The sequence below is a fragment of the Heliconius melpomene genome, chromosome 10 (assembly GCF_056956725.1).
Source record: "Heliconius melpomene rosina isolate 202511_hmr_F chromosome 10, ASM5695672v1, whole genome shotgun sequence".
In the NCBI taxonomy this organism is placed as follows: Eukaryota; Metazoa; Arthropoda; class Insecta; order Lepidoptera; family Nymphalidae; genus Heliconius; species Heliconius melpomene.
Window position 1 is genome coordinate 5,855,282 of NC_140398.1, and position 15,337 is coordinate 5,870,618.

The 15,337-nt window shown below is 32.6% G+C and overlaps 1 protein-coding gene across 1 annotated transcript; it reads right to left on the minus strand.

Moving 5' to 3' along the window:
• Window positions 1-18: 18 nt before the first annotated feature.
• LOC146535307 (nose resistant to fluoxetine protein 6-like) lies at window positions 19-13,646 on the minus strand. Its single transcript, XM_085190810.1, has 14 exons — window positions 13,486-13,646; window positions 9,394-9,615; window positions 8,882-9,087; window positions 7,917-8,125; window positions 7,342-7,424; window positions 6,521-6,702; window positions 6,139-6,287; window positions 5,543-5,711; window positions 3,727-3,920; window positions 2,954-3,101; window positions 2,370-2,559; window positions 1,531-1,673; window positions 1,126-1,235; window positions 19-167 (listed from the first exon to the last, which is right to left on the minus strand). The coding sequence occupies exons 1-14, from the start codon at window positions 13,535-13,537 to the stop codon at window positions 77-79; spliced, it is 2,148 nt and encodes a 715-aa protein (XP_085046936.1). The 5' UTR covers window positions 13,538-13,646; the 3' UTR covers window positions 19-76.
• Between the last annotated feature and the right edge of the window lie 1,691 nt (window positions 13,647-15,337).

Here is a 15,337-nt window from a genome sequence, read left to right on the forward strand (position 1 = left end):
ACTAAATAAATTGTACAATTTCAAAATGGACAAACATTTTCTATTAAAATTTAAAGTAGAAAATATACAACAATATTCATAATATCTTCTTTTCGCTTGCTGTTTCTTCTTGTCTGAAGCCATTTTTAGTACTCGAGTCCTTCCTTTTTTGTGCACTGGAACTGTCTCTGGAAATGATATGAATAATTAATATTATATATTTATCGAGAATTGTAAGCGCGGCGGTTGTGGGTTCAATTCCTACTCGGTGGAATGAAATATTAAATATTTCATTTTATCGAGTTTCGCCGCTCACCACGCAATGTCTCAAGAATGCGACAGAAAGTGGGGAATTGAAGTGTCTTAATGACAGAGCGTCATAACATTAGGTTCCAAGATTCCCTCTGCCAACCCTGGTAAGTGTGGCATACAGCGGGAAGCTAAAAAAAATACTCTTTATGTACATCGTTTTATGTACTCTTCTGCAGTTTCTAGGGTTTAACTTATATTTTAACTTTAATATTACTAGAAGCTTCTATAGTTTAAATACAGACAGAGTTTTATACCTAACCAGTGGGCGCGCGCGGCTTCGCCTGCTTATTTGGACCCTAGGAGTGAATTGTAATAAACAATGAAACACGTGTTCAATGAAATATTTTTAAGAGTGTCAATTACAAATTTTATAATAATCGGTGGCGATTTAATGATTTATTTCCATACAAACTTTCAACCCCTTATTTGCACCCTTAGGGGGATAATTCTAGAAAACCATGAAACATGTATTCAATTAAATACTTTTAAGAGTCTAAGTTTCAAATTTTTTATAAAAATCGGTGGCCATTTAAAGATTTTTCCATAGAAACTTGCAACCCCTTATTTGCATCCTTAAAGAGAGAATTCTAGAAAACGATGAAACACGTATTTAATTAAATATTTTTAAAAATCTAAATTCTTCGTCTTCGTCTTACCTCAATCAGTGAGGACAAGTCCTTTTATATATATAGATTAATTTCTTCTTAACTTTCTAATTACTAGGTACTCCTCTACGCGCGTTTAACGCCGCTTTACTTTGACAAATAAGACTGGTACATTATAAATTAGATTGTATTTTTTGTAAAAATAAAAAATATGAAACAAAATACTTACTTGTGGCTTATGAAAATATTTAATATTTTACCCATGGGTGCTTCTAAGAATATGTATAGCAATAAACTAAATATATTAGACATCACGAGGACACCGAAACTCCATAGTAACTGAAAATTTAAAATTTTATTTCAAAATTATATAAAGCTAAATAAAGCTAAAATATTAACCTAAAATAAAGGAATTACTAGTTTAAATTAAGTAACATTTTTGTGTTGGATAGACCATTTATCAAGCAATGCTTTAGGCTATATTACATCACGTTAATCGATGTAACCCACTGTACGTAGAAAATATTAAATATTTAATTTTCTCGAGAGGGAATCGAACCCACAACCCTCCTAAAAACACCAGGTAGTCGTTAATACATATATAAATGGATGTAGGACTATTAGGAAAACTTACCGACATATAGAAGCTATACGTTAATGGCGTTCTGATAGTAGAAATGGCGAACGTGAAGACAAAGGTGTGCAAGAGATAAACACCATAAGATAATTTGCTGATTGGCACGAAAGCGTTCCATGTGAAAAATGTGTTCATTAACGCTGTAATAGAACAATAATAACATATACAATTCTGTTTATTAAATGAATAATCACGTAGTTAAAGCAGGCGAAGCCGCGGGTGAGCCGATAGTAACATATATTTGTATGTACAGGAGTAACTTGATCCACGTCTATGGGTGTCTATGGGACTTCAGTGCCTATCCATTTCACCCGCATGTAAGTTCAGTCATTTTCAGTGGTTCAACAGATATTTTGGAATTTGTCATTTTTTTGGAAACATCGGAGTCTTCAAGAAAATCGGCAAGTACAGCCCGACTGTTGCGTCAGTGCCCGTGATTTTATTCCTCAATATAGCTCAATAATATTTTGGAAATAACGAAATAAAAATATATTTTTAATAAAGCTCCATTTAAATCTTACAGGGGCTGTAGCGGGAAACATACTGGTGATAATTTTTTAGAAATAGTCTTAAAATATTTTATTTGTTTAAAATAATCTCAGAAAATTTTATTAGTTTAGCTTAAACACAACTATCCACAATACAATACACGAAAAAAAAAAATCATTAAGCCTATACATGCAAGGTAATTTCATTTAATGATGTAATGTAACTGTAAATATTCTAAATCTAAAACATTTTTTCAGTCATTTAAATGATAAATACTCTCAAGGTCATAAATATTTAAGATAATATTTAAGATATTCTTAAACAAAAATATCTTTAAATATACTCACGCACTGTACCGTACTCGCATATCATTATAATAGCAGCGATGGCAGCCCCCCACACACTTCTATTGAATGAAATGAAAATAGCTGTTTCTAAAGCATTATAGGGCTTGTCCTCGTCGTGGAAAGCACTCCCCATAGTTGTCACCTTTGTGGCTATAAATACAGCTGTATAGAACCCTACGACTGACCAGAGCTGGAAAACATTAAAAGATATTGAATTAGGTCAATGAAATCCAAAAGTCCAAAGACATAACATGATGATATTGATTTCCTTTAATCTCTGAAAATCTTCAAATAAACTGAAAGTCAAAAATGATAAACCACCTGAAAAGTAAATTCCTTTTTGCTTCATTCTGTACTCCACATTTGACAGACTAGACAGAGGGAACCTAGTGATAAGACACTGTGGTCCCCACATACTACCCAATTTCTGAAAAATGTCGTGTTGAGTAGCGGAGCTCAACACTCAACACGTTTTGTTACCAGAGCGAGGAAATTAATATAAATCTTTCTCCCAAGTGGGAATCAAACCCAAAACTGACCGTACTGTTTAAAAATTACACTTTATATAACTTAATAAGGTTTACCTTAGGTATAATATTCCTGTGATTCACAGGTTTATATACAGATAGAATGTATCCCGCTATAATACCTACAAAGTACGGACCGGCTCTAAAATGACTCCACATGTAAGTAGGATTTGCGAATAAAGTCTTGCGATACTCTCTGATATTCCTAAAATTAAAATAAGTACAAGTTTACAAAACAAATTAGTTGTTAATAAGCCAAGTTCAATAGTTATTAATAAAACAATTTCCAATAAGATTTCATTCCATAAAAAAATGTTAGGGTTCACCTTCTGCTAAATTCTGGAGGCATAGCGTGTTGAGTGGCAGAACTCAACGCCGCGCTTTGCCTCTACACCAGAGCGAAGAAAAGGAAATATAAATTAAAATAAATAGTTCATCTCCTCGAGTGGGGATCGAACCCACAACCAGTCGGTTTTACAGTCACACTTTGTACCCCTGCGCCACGACTGGCCCGAAATCGTGTTTAATACTGCAGTATAGTCAAAACAGCAATCAGCAGCACATAGTAGTCAAAATATCAATCAACAAATCGAAATCGACTCTTTTTGAATGTAACTTTTGTTTAGCGCTTTCTTAAATTGTACAAATTATTACCAACTGGACTTGTCGGCTAGAATAATGCAATAGGTTTCAAGATCCAATTTCTTTTCAATAAGAATTATATGGAATTATAAAGTTAAAAATATTTATATTTTGAACTATTTATAATTTTAACCTGCTAATTTAATTTTAGGCTTAGAAAAAATTAAATGATTATTTTTGTAACTTACTTTATATTAAATAATGGTGCAGGTGGCAGTCGGTGTTGATAAGCATAAACTCCAGGCAAAATAGTAGCTAATAAAAATGTCATACTGAAAAGTAATATTCCCATGCGTTTATTTTTTGTATAAATCCAATATAGTATTGCACTCACTATAGTCAAATGAAAATCACATGGTATAGTCCATAAAACGGGGTAGCACTGAAATAAAGAATTAATATAAATATACAGGGTGTCCCAGGAGTCAACGATAAAACGAAAACAGGTGATAGACCAAGTCGTGACAGTTATGAGAAAAATATAAAAAAAAATCTGTGTCATGTATTTTTCATATTATATTGATTTAAAAAAATATCGGAAAAACCAACACCCTGTGATGATTTTTCAAGTCCTAAGACTACAAATATTACCCTTTTTTCATTTTTTTTTCTGTAATGTAATCATGAGTAACCCTTCTATGAATTACAGTTTAAGATTGAAACACACCTGCATTGGTTTTCAATAAAATGCCGTGTTTTTGCCAAACATTAAATTCAAAATATTTTGTACACCCAACTTTAACCGACTGTACTATAAAAAAAATGTACTACCCTGTTTTTGCAAGTAACTTTAAAAGTTGGCGCATTTAATCTGGATTCCGAAATGGTACGATACTTGCTGGATTACTTCTTTGTTGAAGAGAGAAAAATCGAAATACACGATAATCGGGATGACGTTCAACGTTTTGGTATCTTTTCCGATACATTCTAACTGCAGCATTAGCTTTACATAACCATTCTCCATGAATGAAATGCATATTGGCAATGTGTCAAAGACCGAGTATATGGCCTGCTAGAGCCCGGACTCGAGCACTATCCTTATAAGTCCTGGGCCAGTCCCCTAAGTCGGAAAGATACAAAAACGAAAGGAAAGGAAGGAAGGAAGATACAAAAACGTTGAACGTCATCCCGATTATCGTGTATTTCGATTTTTCTCTCTTCAACAAAGAAGTAATCCAGCAAGTATCGTACCATTTCGGAATCCAGATTAAATGCGCCAACTTTTAAAGTTACTTGCAAAAACAGTGTAGTACATTTTTTTTATAGTACAGTCGGTTAAAGTTGGGTGTACAAAATATTTTGAATTAAATGTTTGGCAAAAAAACGGCATTTTATTGAAAACCGATGCAGGTGTGTTTCAATCTTAAACTGTAATTCATAGAAGGGTTACTCATGATTACATTACAGAAAAAAAAATGAAAAAAGAGTAATATTTGTAGTCTTAGGACTTGAAAAATCATCACAGGGTGTTGGTTTTTCCGATATTTTTTTAAATCAATATAATATGAAAAATACATGACACAGATTTTTTTTTATATTTTTCTCATAACTGTCACGACTTGGTCTATCACCTGTTTTCGTTTTATCGTTGACTCCTGGGACACCCTGTATATAAATGAAGAATTTACATAATTTTGTTTAGATTCATTATTATATTAGATTCATCGATTTATTCATCATAATTTTGTGTAGAGTGAGGTAAGGAGAATGAAGTTAGTGTTGAAACACTCTGTTTTATGATCCATATTTTTTTTGAGAAATTTTGTGTTGCTTAACGCCATGCTTTGTTTTACCAAATCAAGATATTTAATAATTACTTGTTGACGTATACATAAATAACAATAAAATATTTTTAAATAAAAAAACTAAATCAAAATTTTAAAATTAAAAAATTAACGGCTCCTTATTTCATTTACTTTTTAAAGATCATTGACATTCATATAAGAATATAAAAGTGGGTGAATTCGCAGGTAGATGCTAGTATAATAACAAATATGTATTTACCATATTAGTAGTGTCTATATAATTGCCCACCATCAGTAAGTTGGCCCACCAGTTTTTGTCACAAGCTGATTTTTCTGCTTTAGATAGTTTTGTAAACAGTGGCCCTGAGCCAACGTAAATTAAAACATTTGATGCAAATAATAAGAATAATCCTGTTATCCAAAGAAGTCTGTAATGAAAATTACATTAGGATTAGGTATATTTTTTATGCTTTACATTTTATCTTATATATCGTGACAGCTAAATAGATTCCAGTGTTAAGTCCCCGTTCTGATTTTTCCTCGCATTATAGAGATATTGGGTCTAGACTTGACCTCTAGTATTCTATATTATTTGAACCAACTCATACATGATTTTAAATCCCAATATTATTACATATTCAGATAAGATTTAGGTATTTTATATTTTTTTGGCTTGTAACCTATACTAACTCTAAAATAGTTCCTTTTCTAAACACGCTAAATAGTCCATTTAACGAGAAAGGTTTCTCCATATTACATTAAGTCAAATGTGTATTAAATTACGCAACAGGGCCACGATTCGTCGGCCGCATTGCTTACTAAAATCACCGATCGTACTGTATATAAAAGAATAACCTTAAATATCGCTTAGCAAGTATCACGAGTGGGTTAAAGTTTTTGATCTTCATTATTCTTCTCATGAGTAATAATCCGGACATCATGAGGAATGTATCCACTAATACCTCGGAATGATACAAATTTGAAAATCCATATTTATCTATATCCTGTAAGAAAAAAAAAGAATAATTTTTCTTTCTATGATTATAACGTAATTTAAAAAAGAACTTAGTTTCAAAACACCTCGTTCCCATTAAGATAAACGTTCCCCATTTTTCGCTGATTTCGAGGCATTGCGTGTTGAGTAGCAGAACTCAACTCCGCACTTTGATTCGTTACCAGAGCAACTTATTTACAATAATGTAAACAACTGCCAAGTTAGTTAAAGAACTCTACTTACTATATCAATCTGTAAACTATTTTCAGGTATGATCCAAAGTGTGACAAACAATATATGCAAGAACACTATTAACATAGAAGTTAGGGCTCGGATACCATGCATTGTTTTTATATCGTTTTCATCAATCTTCGTTAAATATGTCATATTTGTATATAAATGTACTGCTTCTAAACGTCTCCCACCTGGAAAAAAAGGAAATCCGTATTAAACTTTTATGTAGCTTTGAACATATTTCTTGTATAGTGCAATCATTAGTCAAAAATGGACGACATGAACAAAAACACAACAACTTACAACGAACATGTTTTTTATATTGAACTTGGCTTTCATTTTTACATCTATGTTTTTTATTAGTTTTTATGTATTTTTTTAAAGTTTTTATATTTTTATGTATTTTTATTAGTATAACAAGATATACAGTGTGGAATTGTCAGCGCCACTTTAAATGAAACCACAGTTTTAACTACTCTATAAAAGCCTAATATAATTAGAAAAAAAAATAATTCCCAAAAATGAAAAAGTTATTTTTTCAAACAAAATAAATAATAAAATTATCGTTTTCAAATAAAACGCCATTTGTAAAGTATAACATAGGCACGCACACACTTACCTGTCAAAGCGGCAACGTCGCACACGTATGTTGCGTGACACGAAATACAGGTATGGATAAAAATCGTGAAATTAAAAAAAAATCCTACGTCTAAACTGTTGAGGTACCTTGATTATTTTTTTTAAATCTGGGTTTGAATTATTTTAACTTATATGTAGTTTCAGTTAAAGAAGCGCTGCCTCTTCCACCCTGTATATTTGATTTTACTTACCGATGGAGTTTGAATTACTAGACGTCTCATGTTTTAAAATATTGCATACAATGATAGTTACAATTATTGCTAACAGAAATGTCCTGAAAAACATATATTGTAACTAATTACTATAGGTACTCTTAATCTATCCAATTATATTTGAGAATACATAGGTAGACGTATTACTTTGTATTTTTTTTTTTCATTTATTTTGACTGTAATTATTCTGGAGTAGAGTAGTTCTGGGCAACATGGATTATTATTTTGAATCAAAACTCAGATATATAAAAAAAATATATATATTTTTTCATCAATCCTGAATATCTTTTTCATTCAAGCTGCATTGATTATAAAGCAGTACAAGCAGAGTGACCCTTGTGCTAAGACATTCCATCTCCCACTTCCCGCCCAATTTTCGAGACATTAAGTGTTCAGTGCTGCAACTCATAGCCGTATCTTATCTGGCTACCAGAGTTAGGAAATGAAAATAATTTATTCCCCAATTGGGAATCGAATCCACAACCGTCGCTTTTACAGTCATACGTTGTGCCGCTATTGCTACTGCTAGTAATACTATAATTTCCTTAACTTACATAACAATATAGTACTTCGTGGTATATTCAACGGAAGTGCCGGCGAGCTGGCAGTGGTCGACGCTTATGTCCACTTCCGGTAAGGTTCCAAGATGCCCGTCTTCAAAGAGGACTTTGACGAATTTCTGAATTGATTTCGTCTCGCATTCAGATGGCACGCACACACCTAGCGTCATTTCGTTGAATGTCACCCCATGTGTAGTAATTGACTGGAAATTAGAAATTAAATAGCTGTGATAAATATTAATAATTAATTAATAATAGAGTATGAGTGAAGGTATATACAGACAAACATTTATTATTATTATGATTCTCTTTAAAAATTCTCGAGTTCCCAGAAACCCACCCATCCCAGTCTTTTGAAAGGCTTGCGCGGGATGTATATTCGATATGTAGACTTAGAGAATTCAAAAACGTTTTGCTCCCGGGTTCCATCTATTACTAACCACAGATACTTAATTCCTCAGAGATGGTATATGGATAATGGAGCGTAAAGGGACAATAGCAAAATATTAAAAACTAAAATTTGGCTATGGAATTGAGTTTAGATGAACTTCCTATTGGGCTATTAAATGAGACTAACTGAGTTCCACGCAAACTAAGACCAAAAGTATTTATGTATTGAATATATTTTTATCCTTTTTTTATTGGATATAGAGATTTAGAGTTAAAATTTCTAGTATTTTTGTTTAATGTAATTCAAAACAAAATAATTGGGCCATGTTTTGTTTAAAAAGTACTAGTTAAGTATGTCATGTTAAAAATTACGTAATATTTAAGAAGTAGAAAACGTTGCTTGAGGCTATTTGACATAAACGATGTTAAAACTTTACTATCGGACCTACATATTTATAAAAATTAAAAATATATACTGGTAATAAATTACCGGTATTATCCTACCTACCCTGCTGCTTGCGGGATACAGCGTATTGCTGATTACCGGTATTATAAATTTTTAAACTGACCTTAGTGTATACGTCTGCAGAACTATGAGGGTCAATAGATATTTTCTTTAATTCTTCCTTAAAAAACTTAAAATCAGCAAGACAGTATTGGGTTCGATATTCTGGATGAGTCTTCAGCCACGGCGCCTTCATACATTGGTCGTAGTGGCCCAAGTTGTATCTTGACCCGAAAAACAATCCTGTTGAGCTTTGCATTGAATCCCATACTGAAAATGATAATGATATATTGTTAATTTTAGACATTTAACTTTGTTATAAAAGAGCAGAAAACACAAATGTTATTTATATATTCAAATATTTATTAAATAAATTTATTGAAAGCTACACATATATTACTGATATTTTATTTTTATATCTTTCTCTTCATAGTAAAGCAGACAAATTTTCGAGAATTGTGAGATGAGTGTTAAACCTCAACGTTGATTTGTCTTGTTACCAGAGCGACAAAATGAAAATAATTCATGTCGTTTAGTGATCTTCAATCTATATTTAGATATCGTCAAAATACTCACTCCATGTCGCCCATAATGTGGAATTTTTAACATTGGTCATAATATTTAGTATTTTTCCATAGCACACGTTTTCATCAGGCTCCCAATGTTCATGTTTAAGGTTATTCATAAGAAGATCTATATGAGACATTCTGTTTCCATTCTCTGATTTTAAAGGCAAATGTTGCTTTGATCCAGTATTTGTTTTAGAACAAGAATCTTTTTGTGATAATACTTCATTTCCTGAAAAAATAATTACATATCATTATTAAAAGATTTATGAAGCAAGAGTAAGTGATAAGATAGGCAGGAAGAGAATTCAGTTGACCTTCGAGAACACGGTATATTGGAGGAAGGTCACGTAAAAAGAATGAGGATCCTCCGGAGGGTATATCTAAAAATGTTGATGACTGTGAAAGAATGAGGTACGCAGAGAGCGGGGTACCGCTAGATCTCATATGACCGAATAACAATTCAGACATATTATGTAAGAAAGTATCTAAAATTTTTTGACTGCTATCAAAAAAGCTGTTGCCTGCTATTTGCTCATATAGTAGGAAGAGAGAACCGAGTGTTAAGACACTGCATTCCCCATTTTCCGTTTCGGGGTATTACGTGTTGATTTGCGGAACCGGGCCAAAAAAAAAGTCAGCAGAATTATAAAAAAAAACAAATACTTTAAAAAATCATCATGTTTTAACTTTGTTACAATTGTGTAATACTGATTAAATAAAGAAATCTCTGACGTATTTTATTGAGGAAGTACTTAAATATATATTTTTTAAATTAAAGCTACTGAGCAAAAAAGTTATAAACAATATCTAATGTGGTGTCGTGGGACACCAGGTAGGAACGAAGTTCCTTCGGCTAATGTAGAATCGACACAAATTGCAAAAAAAGTCGTGCTCAATTTTATGTAGATTTTCTTGATTTTTCTCTTAAATTTTGCTTATTAGTTTTTATTTAAGTACCTACAAGAAAGTATTTAGGAAATTCAGTATTTTAGGAAATAATAAATTACTTAAAATAAAAAAATCATCGTAATTCAAATTATCAACTAAAAAAAGAAAGAGGGAGAAAGAGAAAGGTATTATACATTACTCGTCTGTGTATGCGACTGTCGCGCCTGCGCACGTCTCATTTAACGGTTTTATTCCACGCATTTTTCTTACAGTTTTACTATCACATTTTTTTCAGTTCGGTCACGCAGCGAAATCCCTATCCCTTCCAAGCCTGCCGTAAGGAACTTCGTTCCAAAATTGATCATTTAAATATATTTTTTTTAATTGAAGTTGTTTTAAATATTTTTACCAATAATAACTAAAAAATTTTTATACATATAAGCACACTATTACACACTAATTACTAATTACCAAGACCGTCGTGGACGCTTTATCTATATATATAAAATCGAAAGGTCACTCACTCACTCATCATGAAATCTCAAAATCTACATGTGCTAGGAATCTCAAATTTTGCATTAGAGTTACTTATAGGACGTAGGTGCTCGCTAAGACAGGAATTCGTAATATTAGACTTCTAAGGGGTTGTTATTGGGGTTGAAAGTTTGTATGAAACTTCGTTACTTCAAATGCTAGGAGTCTAAAATTTTGCATGGACGTCACTTATAGGACGTAGGTACTCATGGAGACAGAAATTAATAATAACGCAGTTCACGCAGGCGAAGCCGCGGGCGGGCCGCTAGTACATACATATATGCGAACGAATAAATAATATAAATAAATCGACGTAAAAATTGCAATGTAATAAGATTAAGCAACAAGTGAAACAAAAACAAATTAAGGTTTATATCGATTACGCCGGTAAATAAATATATGAATAATTAACATTTGTCAAAGTTCAGTTGTCGCGTGTTATCTTTACATTTCTGACATTGTTGCAGTGTAGCGTAATTAGAGGTAGTGAATACGCTATATTGTAACCTGTAAATGAAATTAAATTAATACATTTGTTTAGAGAACATTTAGGTACCTAAATGAAATTAATACATTTGTTTTGGGAACATTTACGTCGATGATTTTGTTAGCCGTTTCAAGTGAGGTATCAGATGAAAGGGCTCTGGCTAAGCTAAGCCTTAATGTCAGAAAAAGCTCGGGACCTCCATCCAATTTTTGTACGGAACCCTCGGTGGACGAGCCCGATTCGCGCTTGTCCCGTTATTTTGTTAAAAAATACATTTATTTTTGTGTTTGATTGCATTATAAACTTCACTGTGTAGTCGATATAACACATGACCCAAATCTTTATTAAAGTTATAGACATTAAAGTGTATATATATTTAAATAATTAAATATTTTGAAATTATGTTCTTGTATATAAATTAATATTTCGAGTCTTTGAAGGTCACACTTGCAAATAATTTAAGTGCGGTACTGACGCGGACGTAATAAAGCAGACGAATGTGTTTCACTTTAGCGGCCGTGGTGGCACAGGGGGGCAGCGTGGGTCTGTAAACGCGATGGTTGTGGGTTTGATTTCCGCTCGGGGACATGAATAATTTTCGTCTGGCTCTAGTAACAAGACAAAGCATGGGGTTGAGATTTTCAATTAAAAAAAAACATGTTTTATATAACTTATGTAGAAATGAAAACGATGTTGGCGGTGGCTATTAGTTTATATAGGTACATTTGCATTATGAAGAAGAAATCTAAGCCATATTTCTACTAGAAGATTATCGCTTTGGCACATGCCAAATTCCTAATATAGATTCCTATAATATCTCATCATACCCATGTAGGAATTGGATAATATTTGAGTACAATGATATCTTTAGGTGACGTACGTGTGCATATTTTCAGCTTCACGCTGTATCCACACACAGCAGGGTACGCAGAGGGAATATAGTGTTGAGACATTGTGTTCCCCACTTTCGGCCGAATTCTGGAGGCATTTGTCCCCAAATATGTGGGAAACACAGTCACTTCGAAATGATTCTTTTTTATTTAACTCAGGAATATTTCAAATTAGGGAACAATCTAAGTTTCATCAAAATCGATTTTGTATTTTTTAAATATGAATTTGAATATATAACAGATAGCTAATTAATTAACAGGCCTTGGAAGTCGGCTTATTTATTTTTTAATTGCTTTATTTACGCATAATAAATAATTATGCCTCCTGATGTGAAATTGCAGAAATTATCAGTAGTTTTATAAGCCCCAAACAATGTATGCTTCATAAGTAATATTAATTATTGATTGCGATCGACATTTTTTATAGTAGTCAGTTAATGATGTACTGACAACTAAGTGTTCACTTAGTTATCTTAATATGTCATACAAATTTTATTATTGTCATAAATTAATTGAAACATTATTAAGCAGATCTATACATTTACTTTTAACAATTTATCAATACAAACGTGACGGTTGTGGGTTTAATTCCCATTCGGTGACGTGAATATTAATATTTACATTTCCTCGCTGTGGTAACGTGGTAATGAGTTTCGCCACTCAACAGGCAATGTCTCAAGAACAGCGAAAAGTGGGAAGTAGAAGTATTTTAATGAGGGAACTCTCCGCTCTATGTTCATGTTTAGTGTTGGAACTGAACGCCACCAAAGCAAAGGAATGAAAACCATTTAAATTACTTATATAATCATTCCCCCGAGAAGAAATAGAATCTAGTGCTAATACACTTCCGTCATTTCTCCGAATAAACAACCTGTAACATTAAAGTCACACGCTTGTTTCTGGTCTCATAATCTATTAATGATTACCTAGTTTTACCGCTATTGCAAATTTAGTATATTACAAAAAAATACATAAAAATATTATTTGTACTTTTTTGTAATCATATTAAATTTGCAATAGCAGTAAATCTGGGTCAAATACCGCCACGTTTAAATTTTTTTTTTAATGTCAATTAATATCTAATTACTAAGTACTTATTTCATTACTTAGTATGCACCTATTGGACGAAGTGACCGACAGTCAACGAATACCTGAAACTGCTCTTAGGACACTGAATCAATTGGGGGAGTGTGGAGGAGCACTAAGAAAGGATTCCTTATCATCGAACTCAAAACAGTTAACAGTCGTACCTCGAAATTTGCAAAAATTATGCATACTATATGTCCAAAAAATAACTTACCAAATAAAATAAACACTAACACAATTAACGTATTTGAATTGAAAAGAATCATAATGTTTAAGGTAATCTAACTATGAAATTTTAAATGTGTAACAAAAAAATACTTATTATATATTTTATGTAAATTAAATAATATGTGTTCGAGACCAGTGATTATTGAAGACTGGTTTCGTTCTGATAATATTTTGATGTTATATTGCAATATTGTATAGCAGTAGTGGGGTGAGATAAGTGTCAGTTCGAGTCCCAGCTAAAGTACATAGACATAGTAGTGTCTAGAACAGTTATACTGTTGGAAGAAGAAATTAACTTAAAAACAATTCTGTAAAAGAATATTTTATAGATAAAAATCTGGAGTTAGGATTACTTGAGGCCGTCATAGCGCAGTGACAGACGTTTGACAGTCTGGTAACAAAGCAGAGCACGACATTGAGTTTTGCCACTAATTGTAATTGTAAAACGGAGTATTATAAAAATTGGTATCTTCTACTATATATTTGAGGCCATCGTGGAGGAACGGCACAAGGGTGTCACTGCAACGCGACGGTTGTGGGTTCGATCCCCACTCGAGGAAGTGAAATATTTATTTACGTTTATATTTCAATTTCTTTGCTCTGGTGTCGAGGCAAAGCGCGGCGGTTAGTTCTACCACTTAACACGCAATGCCTCCAGAATTCGGCAAAAAGTGGGGAACAGAGTGTCTTAACACTAGGTTCCCTCTGCCTACCCTGCTGAGGGGTAAGCAGCGTGAAGCTGATACTACATACGGGATACAGCGAGAAGCTCAAACCAAATAAATACAACTAGGCAACGACGGTGACATTACATATACTGGCTTGTGCTATCTGAGTTTGTCTTGAAATATTCTGTTTCATATTGGTTTTAAACTCTATGGTATTATAGTTTAAAATTATCAGTTATTATTTTAATAACTAGAAATATTGTTAGATAGGTCAAACAGTCAAGATTCAAGGTGGTTAATTATATTATGCACTTCAATGCTTAGAATTGATTTATTAATTATTTAATTAGATATTAGTTAATATTTTCCAAGACGTTATAATCGAATTAATGAAGGTCGTTAGTATTTAATAACTTCAAGTCACGCTAAGGGTTTTTTTAAAAACTTTTTTTAGCTTCGCTGAGGAGCCCCTCTCTCATTGATTTTTTTAAAAAAAACTGTGTTAAAGTCAGCGTTGCGCTTTTTTTGTATATTATAGCTTCTACAGTACTTTCTCATACATAATATTCTTGCCTGGGGTTCCGTTAAGCGGGACCCTACGGGGAACGTACTTATTATAAAGATTCGGGGGCAAGTATATACGTTTTTACCACAATTCAAAGCACGGTAATTTGTTTAATTAAAAAAGTAAAAAAGTTGTTTAATTCAATATTATGGAAGATAAATTAGAATTTTATTAGTTTTTATAGATTTTTTTAATATGATAGTTTTTTATAGTAGGATGAGTAGTTTTGCTTAGTACGGGCAAATATTTATATATATTTATATATTATTGCAGTTACAACCAAGCGAGTACTCCGGTGGTTACGACTTCGGCGGCGGTGAATCATCAGACCATGGGGATTTCGGCCACAGTTTCGGAGGACACGATTTAAAATCACATTCTTATCCCGTACACCAACACATAGAGGAAGAAAACCCTGAGCCCATCAAACATTATAAAGAAATTGTTGTCCCTGTCCCCAAAAATGTTGAATTTAAAGTTCACCAGCCTGTACTTATACCTGTACCTCATCCCGTTCCTATCCAAGTTCCTGTTCCAAAAGCGGTAGTCATTGCAATTATTAAGGAAGTATCTATACCAGTTGAGAAGTCTGTTCTCTATCCAGT

Coding starts and splice junctions, on each gene's coding strand:
- LOC146535307 (XM_085190810.1), bottom strand. CDS start 13,537: ATGATTCTTTTCAATTCAAATACGTTAATTGTGTTAGTGTTTATTTTA. Junction 8,126..8,881: donor CTGCAGACGTATACACTAAG/GTCAGTTTAAAA, acceptor TCTAATTTCCAG/TCAATTACTACACATGGGGT. Junction 3,102..3,726: donor GCACCATTATTTAATATAAA/GTAAGTTACAAA, acceptor TTTTAATTTTAG/GAATATCAGAGAGTATCGCA.